The following is a 12,392-nucleotide window of genomic DNA, read 5'->3' as shown; positions in this document are numbered from 1 at the left end:
ACTGTAGAGTTCTTATCAAACCAGAACTGTAACTGTCAAACTGATAAAATAAATTATCTTTATAGACATTAAAGTACTATGTAAGTGAAAAAAATACAGTGCAAATGTGAGCCCTTCTATTGTTACGGAATAATTCCTCAGAACAAATAAGTTAGAAATAGATTTACAGGGATTTAGCAAACAAATATAGGGAAAAAAAACTTCCTCCCTGATTTTTCCATGATGGCAAAAAGAATTGAAAGGACTTAAAACTATATGGGAGCTAAGGAAAAAAGGTTAGCAACTATTATAACACAGAGCTTTAGAGTTCATAAATGACCATAACTGTTTATAGAATGTTTGAGCAGATCTATGATATAAAAGAAACTATAGTTTTCCTGAGATATGATGTTGAATTATATACATTGTGGTCATTTGTGTGGCATATGCATCATCTCAGATTAGGAATGACTCTGGTTGTCCAACCAGCAGCTACATCTCAATTTAGCTTTGCTAGTCTCTCTGTAAGATCTCATAGAGCAATAACTCAAGTATACTATATATTTGTTTCAGGCATGTCCATGATTAGTATTACCAAAATAATAAGTTATAAAATACGATGTCTAATTGATTCTAGTGACAGAATTTATTTTAATGGCTTTATGAATTACATTATTAAATAATCAGAGAACTATCTAGTGGGCATCTGAAGTTTCAAATGCATACACTCAGTAGAAAGTATATAGTGGTATTATGATTCCAATGATTTGGAGACCCTGGCTTCCTTATAGTTATAAATCCTTTTGATTCTCCTTTTTAATCCTGAGGATTTAAGAGATTTAGTAAGATGTCTGTGCATATCCTTCCTGTCTGCAAATATCTACCCTTCTCTATGTTTAGGACCAGACACAAGGGAACGATTGGTGAGACCATTTTCTATGGCTGTGTAGTAAAAACACAAAGCCACCTGGTCTCCTATGTAGCCATCATGAGAAATTCTAACAACTGTGATAGATACTAACATGTTGAATAAATCCCATTCAATAGAATATTTTTAAATTCCTACTCAGATTGGATTTTATTTTTGTGTAATCAAATACATAGTAGAGAATGTCAGAAACTGATTTTTCAGAGATAAGTACAGGCTTATAAGATAAGCAAAGACAGCTAACAAATAAATGAGCTGCAGCAGCATTGCTGACTTTTAGCTACACTAGATTATTTAATAATTTTACAAGAATTATAAGGGGAATATTATTTTATAATAATCTATTCTGATATGAAATGTGAATAATCTCATGTGATCCACTATTAGCCAACTGTTTAACATAAACCATAAAGCTCAAAGCTTTGCCAACTACTTACTAGAACTATAAAACACAATGGTTTACTTTGCTCAAATGTTTAATATAAAGCCATAAAACTCTGGTGGTTTGCCCTATATTAATGCCTTGGACAATTTAACTAATAATCAGTGTTCAGCTGTCACTTAAAAGCCTGGCTTAAGACCGGGCGCTGGGCTCAGGCCTGTAGTCCCTGTACTTTGGGACTCTGAGGCGTGTGGATCGTGAGGTCAGGAGTTCAAGACCATTTGGCCAAGATGCTGAAACCCTGTCTCTATTAAAAATACAAAAATTAGCAGGGCGTGGTGTGGGTGCCTGAAATCCCAGCTACTCAGGAGGCTGAGGCAGGAGACTAGCTTGAACCCTGGAGGCGGAGGTTGCAATGAGCCAAGATCATGCCATTGCTCTAGCCTGGGTGACAGAGGATGACTCCATCTCAAAAAATAATAATAATAAAAAAGGCTGGCCTGTCAATTTTTAGTTACATCATAAATTTTAAATTTTTTTAACTTTAAGAATTACAACAAATGTCAGACTTAACAATAAAATACATATTATCCCTCCTTAAAAACACTAAATAAACAAGACCAAAAAAACCCACACAAAATCCCAAATGTAAATTCCATGTAACACCATTAAGGCTCCAGTTACTTTAACTCTTTGGGGAATTAAGAGCATTCAAGCATGTCCATTTCCCTCATTAATAATCTATTATATTTGACCAATCCAAAACTCCAGGCAGCAAATATACATGTTTTCACTGATTTTAATTTTGTCTCTCACAGAATGGTCACAATAAAGCTATTTGTTTTGTTTTGATTTTTATGTATAAGGGAGACTATTTCTTCAGCCCAAAATAAAGCAATTATTTCACTTTGGGGATCTCCAAATTGTTTTTATAGGTAGTAATACTTTACAACTCCATAAAATAAGGACTAAATTAAAATTTGGGGGAAAAGCTAAAACTGAAAAGAGATGCATGAAAAATAAATGACTACAATATTAGCAAAACAAATGTAACTTATTCTGAGAGCTAAAATAGTTTCCAAGAGAATCAATACAGAAACAAAACTCTATTGGTCTGATTTGCTAGTGAGCATTTCAGTTCAATAATAGCAGATGGCATTAGAGAAATGTTCAGTGCTCCCTGCACCTATGGTTCCTACGTCAATCTGCACACACACACAAATATTGTTTATCAAATGAGTCATAAAATGAGAAGATTATAAGCATTCAACCTAAGATAGACTTTCAGAATCCATTTTATTGATATAAACAGAATGCTAAGACTGAGCAATCTTTGTCCTCTCTTCCTTGGGAGAAAGCTAAACCAGTTAAAACATGTTTATTAGAAGCTGCATGATGTGCCGAAAGAGCACGGGGCTATGGGTCATATTACATAAGTTCTATCATTTAGTAACTGTGAGTTTAGGAACAAACCACCTTAGCTTCTCAAAGGCCAGTTTCTTCACTTTGGTAAAGAAATGGGTAAATACTATTTTCCCTTCACAGAATTGTTACGAGGAACAAATAAAACCATGGATTTGAATTCGTTTTTCAGGGAGAGCACACAATTCCAATGTGACTTTTATCCAACTGTAAAGTATTACTCCCATAATTGTCATTTATCACAGTTGTAACGTATTTATCGGAAGATGATAATAGCTATCTCTTACACCTGTTACCACATTGTTAGTAAGCTGCAAAGAAGCTGACTCATCAGAGAAAGTTAAGACATAGCCAGTGAGTTTGCTATTACTCTGATTTTCATCTCAGAGATTCTTCAGATGTTTCAGATTTGGGAAAAACCCGTTTGAGAACATTATGTTGTAGAAAATAAATATGTAGGAAGTATACAAGTTTCCTTTTTTCTCCTCGTCCTGGGGAGTTTATGTCCCCCGTAGAACCCACAAGTTAGTGTTCCCATATCTTAATAATTCTATTATTATTTTTATCATTAACCCCCCACACACCAAAAAACAAAAAATGAAACTATTAACATGAGAGAAATAAGATGGTTTTCTCTGAGGTAAAACACTTGGTCAGTATGCAGGAAATCTGAGCAATTGCGAAGTCACCTTAAAAAGATGAGTGTCCCAGACTTTTAAGATGTGAATAGGATCTAACTGAATATATAATGGAATTGAAAATGTGACTAAAAGAATAAAATATCAATCAGAAAGAGAGAAAATGGCATAATTTGGCATAAATGCAGAGAAAAAGAGACTACAAACAAAGGTTGACAGGACTAACGCAAGTTCTGCTGAGCGGAGAAGGCTTACCTGAGGTATCCCACGATTTGATTCCTACGGCACTGCCGTCACCGCCGTGGCAATTGCACGTTGCGCTCCGTTAGCACAAACATTCCATCAGCCTTTGTCCTGGCTCCATGACTGAAAGGGGATTTTTCCCCTGAAGTAGGGATTAAGAGTGCAAGAAATTAGGACTACGGAAATCCTAACTAATTAAAAATCCAGTGGGTGGGGTTAAGAAGGGTGGTTTCAGCGTGAAAAGTCCACCAGGAGTTTAAACCTAGTAATGTATACTCCACCTTCAGGTCGCCAAAATCCACAAGTTAAGCATCATTGTTCAATCACAGCATCACATTTCTTTGCCAAGAAATGATCCACAATATATTCATATATGACCAAATGAAGCATATATGTACATCTGAAAGGTGATAGATGATTATCTTCATTAAAAAGAAAAGAACAAAACCTCCCAGAAGAAGGGAGATTAAAGCTTTTGCTCAGTGACCTGTTTGACAACATAAAAGTACTGCCTGGCCCGGGAGGAGAAGGATAAACTCCACAGCGAAGATAATTTCAGTTCACTAGTGAGGGTTTGAGAGCTAACTGCAGGCACCAGCGCTACTTGTGCACCTGTTGTAAGTAAAAGACTTAGCAAGTTAACAACTTTCAGGGCATAATTATCATACCCACAGAACCTATGGAACCTATCATGGTGCCAGGTACATAGCAGCCTCAACAAATATTAGTTGAAATAATAAGTCTCAGCCAATTTGCTAAAGGGCTCATCTGAAAAAATAAGAATGCTAAATGTACCTACCTTGTCAGTTCCTGAAGAGGTTTAAATGAGTTAATCACTGTAAGGTGCTTATATGCCCAGCAAATAGTAAACTCTTATTAGGTGTGTTAAATTAAGATTAATCCATTACAACTGGTGATGTGGAAAACTAAGGAGAACATGAAAGTCATGATCTCAACTCTTTCCATTTCCATCACATTTTATAGTTTAAATGTAATTTATACTTTAAAAATAATTTCAACAAAGAAATAGACAAAACTCCAGTTCATGAAGTCTGAAAAAAACTAAGGTTGTTTTTATGGATCAACAAAACAGTTGTTGAACGATTTAAATGTATGAATGCATATTTATAATCCTTGTTTCCGTGAGAATGTTGTTTAATTTTTTAAAAATTAAATGTACTGGTTAATTTTCACATAATATAACCTTAAAGTCAAAATTTGGTCCCCTTCCTCCATTTATTTTGCAAGCCTGAAACTGCAATTTGGTAATTAATAGCACATATAATATTCTTTATAAACACCAAATTTCAATTTTCACACCATTAACTACTGAACTCTTAACCATTATCTTCAATATTGTGAGAATCTTCTCTTTTAATCTGCTGCTTAATGGAGTGATTTTGCATTGGTACATTATTTGAGGGATATTAGTTCTATATATCTTTACTTGGTTCATATGTGAAACATGAGGTATAATATATTATACTTTTGATTATTTTCAATAAGCAGACCGGCTGACATTTATTACTCCAAGTAAAACTATTACCCTTGAAGTCTGTAGAACTTGGATGCTTTTTGGTACTTAATACCTTGGGTTTAAACTATTATGGTAGCCCCATAATTTATTTCTTTGCTTCTAATCTCTTCCTCATTAAGTCCATCTTTTGGACTCAGATCAAAGTGATCTGTCACAACAACAGACAGACAAAAAATGTCAATTCCCTATCTAAAAATCACCCCAGTCCTCTATTGTCTGCAATATGAAATCTGCATTCCTCATGTAGCATGAAAGGACCAGTAAATCCACTGCCGGCTGATCATGTGCAGCTCACAGCTGAAGTCCTTTGCTCTTGCTGTTTCCTGTCACCTGTGCCTATAGTATTGTTTGCTTCAGATATCCAGTTGCCTCAAGCCCTCATCTCCTTAGGTTTTTACAAATCTGTCATCTTCTACAGTTTCGGATCACTTCATTTCAAATTACAACCCACCCCCTACACTTCCTATATGGATATCTGAAGTCTATTTTCATGTAGATATTTCATATTAAGTCTATTTCCAGGTATCTACATAGGATATCTGAATCCATATCAGATATTCTATATGGATATCTAAAGTCTATTTCAAACACACACACCAATCACTACCACCACCATCAGTTTAAAAGCTTCTTGTGAATCCTTGGTGCCTGGCATATAATAAGTACTTAGCAAATATTTGTGGAATAAAGGATGAATGGTGAATAAATGGATAGTTATTAGGCCATATAGCTCAATGTTTTTACCTTACTCTTTATGTTCCCAAAACTATAGATTACTTGCTTACATGCTTTTTATAAACATGTATAAGTTACCAAGGCATGAGAGAGCATAGCATGTTTGCTGTGTTTCCTGCCTCTCTATTCACTTAACATGGAATCTATTCATCTATTTAACAAATATCTTTTGTGCGCCTGTTATATGTTGGGCATAGTGCCAGGAACTAGGAATACAGCAGTTACTAATACAGAAAATGTTCCTGACCTCATGAGGCTGTTATTGTATTAGGGAGATGATAGATATTGCACATATAAAAACTAAATAACTAAACTTGGAATATTGATTGTGATGATTACCATAAAGGAAAGAAAATGATATTATAGAAGATAAATGGAGTATAGAGAGAGGTGCAATTTACATGGAGGCTCCAGGAGACTTCCTTTTATTGATGCTGACTTCAGAATTGAGAAAAAAGCAGTCATGTAAGGAAGAAAGAAATCTTTGCCACAGGAAAAGGAAAGAGACAGTGCAAAAGCCCTGAGGCGGCAAACACTAAACAGTTTCTTTGATATAAACCTAAATTTTTGCCACCTAACTCCTAGTTTTTAAAATTGAGTCCTCTGTCCACAATGATCTCTTTTACCAAAATACAAAAGTAGAAGAAAGGCTGAATTTTCAAACACCTTCTCTAAGTGTCATGATCCCTCAGGCTGACGTAAAGCTTCCTGTATGCTCACATTTTCCCTGCATATTAGAATATTTTTTACATAATATTATAGTAACTTACTTGTTTTTTTCTGCATAAGACAGAAGGTTCTTTGAAGATAGGGACCATATCTTTTCATCTCTGTGCCAATAGACCTAGCGCAGTGTCTAGTACATAGAATGCAAACAATAATTGTTTGAGTAAACAAATGAATATAGGAAAAATCTAAAAAAAAAATAGGCAAGAATCGTAGTATCAGAGCTACAGTAACTTCCAATCTTCTTGCAGTTTCTTTCCGTTCAAGAGAATAGGTCTAAATTTTGATCAAAATCTTCTATGGCTAATGAATGTTTTACTAAAACTCTAAACTCTCTTATATTTCCTGGTTTCTCAAAGTGTGTAAATTATTTCACTCTAGTTTGCGTGGATACAATTTTAAAAGTATATTTTCTCTCTATAGTCCTTGAACAGGCATTTGACCAAATAAATTTTATTTTATAATCAAGAAAAGTCAAAGGAATACCTTTTGAAGATACGGGATCACCCATTTATAATTCTAAATGTTAACCTCGAGGCACATTTTGGAAGATACTGATAAGATTTATTATTCATTTGATGTTTTCTTAAAGGATGTTTGATGTAGGCGGACAGAGATCTGAGAGAAAGAAGTGGATTCACTGCTTTGAAGGAGTTACATGCATTATATTTTGTGCTGCTCTTAGTGCCTATGACATGGTTCTCGTGGAAGACGAAGAAGTGGTAAGTCTCAACAAAGCCAGGGTTAAAAATAATCTTTGTGCCTTTCAGAAACACTATCACATTGCCCAACTCATGAGGGTTTTCCAAAGATTGATGTTAGTTTTAGATCCTTGTTCATGATGCCCTATATTCACATTTTGCAGATAATAATCCTACCCATTCTCATTTCTGATACCTAACAGAATAGAATGCATGAAAGCCTTCACCTGTTCAACAGTATCTGTAATCACAAGTATTTTTCAACAACCTCCATTGTCCTGTTCCTCAACAAAAAAGATATCTTTCAAGAAAAAGTAACCAAGGTGCATCTTAGTATCTGCTTTCCAGAATACACTGGTAAGATTCTTTTCTTTTAGTTCCATAGTAATAAATTTCTGTATAAACATATATTTCCTATCTGGATCATGGCATTTAATACTTACAAGGATGAGGCTTATGATCATTTTTGAGTCATGTTTAAGATCCAAACTGAAAAAACATCTGACAAATGAAGAAGAACCCTCTCTACATTGTCTACATTAAAGCCAAGCCCTAACGAAAATAAACCTGAAGGGGTTAGATGGACCAGGGTTGCTACTCCATAGAATGTGTCAAATGACATTGCAAACTGAACTGTCTTCAAAATTATAACAGGAATGCAAATCTTATTCCAAATTGGCATTTTTAATATATTTCCTACTCCACTCTTGTAATGCTATAGTAGATCTCAAAGGCTCTTCAATGTCTGAGTTGTTTCTAGAGATATAGTATGAATGAATTTGGGAATGAATAATGACATCTTCATTTTTTCTGATTTTCTTGGATCCTGAATTTTAGTGTTGATCCTGTTAACAGGATCAACAGACATTGTAAATGTGACATTCCACAGGAGGACTGTTTCTCCTTCAGAAAGAATTTTTTTTGCTGTTGCTGTTTTTGTAAATAGTTGGATGCTCTGTTGGTAATAAAATTACATAAGAAAAAAATATTTATTTTACTTTTTTGAGATGGAGCCTCCCTCTGTTGCCCAGGCTGCAGCCTTTGCCTCCCGGGTTCAAACAATTCTACCGTCTCAGCCTCCCAAGTAGCTGGAACCACTGGCACATGCCACCACACCCAGTTAATTTTTGTATTTTCAGGTGCAGTGGGGTTTCACTGTGTTTGCCAGACTGGTCTCGAACTCCTTACCTCAAGTGATCTGTCCACCTTGGCCTCCCAAAGTGCTGGGATTACAAGTGTGAGCCAATTCACCCAGCCATATTTATGATTTAAACAAAAATACAAATCAAGTTTCACCCCTTAGGTATGTAAGGTTACCCAGATGTTACTAGGAGCAAGGCATTCTCTCAAAACAGATATGTATGTTGGTCAATCTACAATCAGGGCTTGTATCTTTTTTCTGTAATTATAAATATCTATAATATATTCACACATTTATCATGTGACTAAATATATTTTGCATATAACAAATAATATTCACATATATTGAATATTACTAATTAAATATAAACTCATAATTAAAGGCTTTATATTCTATATATATAATAGGATTTATATCTTAGAGCAGTTTTTAGTTTATAGAGAAATGAAATGTTTCAACAGAAAATACAAAGAGTTCCCATGTACTTACTTTTTTTTTTTTTTTTTTTTTTGAGGAGTCGAACTTTGTCGCCTAGGCTGGAGTGCAGTGGTGTGATCTCGGCTCACTGCAGCCTTCACCTACTGAGTTCAAGCTATTCTCCTGTCTCAGCCTCCTGAGTAGCTGGGATTACAGGCCTGCGCCACCACAACCAGCTGATTTTTGTATTTTAAGTAGAGACGGGGTTTTACCATGTTGGTCAGGCTGGTCTTGAACTCCTGACCTCAGGTGATCCACCCTCCTCGGAATTACAGGCATAGCTGGGATTATAGGTGTGAGCTGCTGCACCAGGCCAAGTCCATCATTTAATTAGGGTTCACTCTTTATGTCGCATAGTTCTATGTGTTTTGACAAATGCAGGTCATGTATCCACCATTACGGTATTATACAGAACAGCTTCACTGCCCTAAAAATCCCCTGTGTCCCCTAATCATGCCTCCTCCCTCCCCACACTCCTGGCAACCACTGATCTTTTTACTGTTTCTATCCTTTGGCCTTTTCCAGAGGGCAATATAACTGGAATTATATAACATGTAGCATTTTCTTACTGTCTTCTTTCACTTAGCAATATGTATTTTTAAGTTTCCTCCATGTCTTTTTATGGATTGATAGCTAATTTTTTAATTTCTGAATTAATATGCTGTTGCTTAAATGAACCACAGTTCATCCTTTCAGCTACAGGACATCTTGGTTGCTCCCAATTTTTGACAATTATAGAAAAACATGCTATAAATATCCATGTGCAGGTTTCTGTGTAGACATAAGTTTCTAGGTAAATGCCTAAAAGTGTGATTGCTAGATTGTATGGTAAGACTATCTTTAGCTTTGTAAGAAACTGCCAAATTGCCTTTCAAAATGATGGTACCGTTTTGCATTTCCACAAGCAATTAACTCCTGTAAGTCCATACCCTTACCAGCATTTGGTACTGCCAGTGTTTTGGATTTTAGCCAGGCTATATGGCTTTAAAACTTGTCCCTTATGGAGTTTTGCTTCTAGTAACAATAAAGTAGGAAACAAAGACTTATTTCTTTAGAAAATCTTTATGCTACTGCTCCATCCAGTGTCAAGTCCCCACAAAGCATATTCTGTTACAAAGCCATCAACAGATCATTTTCAGTTGTCCTGTGTTTTTTAGCCTACTTATTATATTTCTGCCTTGTCTCAACTGATTCATTGTGCGTCCTGCTATTGGACTAAACTTTCTCAAGCAGAGCCTTCATTGTATTAGTGCTTATAACACATCAGTCAAGACTACCTCTCTCTAGCCTTTTATATCTCATCCTAACTCCTTTGTTTTGTAAGTAACCTAGTCTATAATCTAGCCCATAGCGTCTATTCTACTTGATTTCCTACGATTCCTCTGCAAAAATCTTTCATTTCTATCCAGCTAGATTCTTCAAAGCTCAATCTGTTTCCCTTCCCTTCCCTCAAGTCTAGTGGTATAATTCTCACTTTCACTATTTGCTTTCACTTAGTTTTCTCTGTTGTAGCTACCTCTCAACATCCAGCCCAAATACCACCTCCTCTGCACCCTAGTCATCTCGCTTTTCCATTCTTTTTCTCTTTTAGCCTGTGTAAACATTCACACCCATACCCACAAACACACACACAGTATTTGATGTTTATGTAAGTTTGTATCACTCACTCTTTTTTTATTAGTATTTTGGCATTTCTACTGTATTGTGAGCTTTCTGATGCAGAGTTTACCTCGTACCGGGTAAGCATAGTTCCCAGCACCCTGATAATTGACTCTTGCCTTTATGATTTTGCAATACTTAGTATATCAGAGTAAAATCCTAAAACTTACTGATATTATTTATAGCCTATTCTTTTTAACATGCGATTAATCTTTACCTCTTAAAATATTTTGTTTAACAAGGGCCAAATACATTTGAAGATGCAGGAAACTACATCAAGAACCAGTTTCTAGACCTGAATTTAAAAAAAGAAGATAAGGAAATTTATTCCCACATGACCTGTGCTACTGATACTCAAAATGTCAAGTTTGTGTTTGATGCAGTTACAGATATAATCATCAAAGAGAATCTGAAAGACTGTGGGCTTTTCTAATCAACCATTTTCTCTTCCACTCTTGCTCATGTATGCTTTTCAAGATATAAAAGAAAAGGTGCTGTGTGATGTGTTTAGTTTGAATAGACATTAACTTATCTAGACATATAAGTAGCATTGTAAAGCAAAAAGTTTTCTCACAAAAATATTTATGTATTATCATCTGTATCTGGAGAAGTTTAAATTTCTTTGGTTCATGGGGAATGGGAGTGCCTTTGATGTCCTTATATCTAAAAACTGATATATTTTGGTAACGCTTCCAGTACATATCAATGACACTGAATTTTCTTGGAAATAAACTTCTACTTGTGAACTATTTTTAAGTCATAGGATAATGAAATAATATGAAACAATATTATTTCCATTGGCCAGATTTTGAGAAGCATTGATTTTTGTTGATAATGTAACCATGCCAGTACTGTAGAGGCTTTTTTTTTTTTTTTAAGAGACAAGGTCTCATTGCATTGCCCAGACTGGAGTACAGTGGCACAGTTGTAGCTCACTACAGCCTCAAACTCCTCAACTCAAGTGATCCTGTCGCCACAGCCTCCTGAGTAGCTAGGTCTACAGGTGCATGCCACCATGACCAGAATGCCTGGCCTCAAGTGATCCTCTCTTCTGGGCCTCCCAAAGCCCTGGAATTACAGGCATGAGCCACTGCTCCTGGCCTAGAAAGACTATTTTAAAAGGGCATGAGGCATTTACTAGTCAATTACCCCTCTGTTAGGCAGCTGCAAATGAAACATTCTCTATATATTTCTTTGTTAATGGGAAATTACATTTGCAAAATAAATATATTCAATTTTATCTCCTACATTGTTTTCTTTAAAAAAAAATCATTAATGTTGAATTTACTCTTGGAGTTGAAAATTTCAATAATTTATTTTTTTATACTCTGGTTAAAGAGAGGGGGAATTGTATGGTCAAATACGTAATGTAAGGCTTTATAAGTGAGTAATTGTTTTTAATGGAACGCCCATTCCTCACATTTTATTCCAGATTGGCATGGAACATTATGGCAGTTGATGACCACATGGGCTTTGGGATGGTAACTCTGGACTTCAAGAGAGAAAAATAATTTAATGTTTTAGCACTAGTATGTTTTGTGTTTTGTGAATAAGAAGTGGGAAGAAAAAACAAGCAGATTTTTAGAACATAAATGTTGAGCTCCTCCATTGGAACTATATGGTCCATTCTATCATATTTTCTTGTAATGGTCAATGTCTACTTTTTAAAAAACCAAGTTGGTGCTTTACAAACGAAATCATGTTAATTATGAAAAATAAAGGTGATTTTTTTTCTTTTTATAAATTGTCTACCATTTGCAAACGTACTTTTAAAGCATGTCTTGGCCAGGTGTGGTGGCTCACACCTGTAATCTCAACACTTTG

At 35.3% G+C, this 12,392-nt stretch overlaps 1 protein-coding gene across 1 annotated transcript in view; it reads left to right on the top strand.

The window, feature by feature from the left end:
- The window catches only part of GNAT3 (G protein subunit alpha transducin 3), a 58,099-nt gene extending 46,592 nt beyond the window's left edge, over nucleotides 1-11,507 (top strand). The window contains exons 6-8 of the mRNA XM_012466548.2: nucleotides 7,183-7,312; nucleotides 7,495-7,648; nucleotides 10,811-11,507. Coding sequence (XP_012321971.1) covers nucleotides 7,183-7,312; nucleotides 7,495-7,648; nucleotides 10,811-11,001 — 475 coding nt within the window. The 3' untranslated portion in view covers nucleotides 11,002-11,507. The remainder of the gene's footprint in view (nucleotides 1-7,182; nucleotides 7,313-7,494; nucleotides 7,649-10,810) is intronic.
- Nucleotides 11,508-12,392: the final 885 nt, after the last annotated feature.

The sequence above is a fragment of the Aotus nancymaae genome, unplaced genomic scaffold (assembly GCF_030222135.1).
Source record: "Aotus nancymaae isolate 86718 unplaced genomic scaffold, 86718_ANA_hifiasm-v0.15.2.pri h1tg000002l, whole genome shotgun sequence".
NCBI lineage: Eukaryota > Metazoa > Chordata > Mammalia > Primates > Aotidae > Aotus > Aotus nancymaae.
The sequence above is the reverse complement of the archived record's forward strand: the minus strand, read 5'-3'. Positions and strand labels throughout refer to the sequence as shown.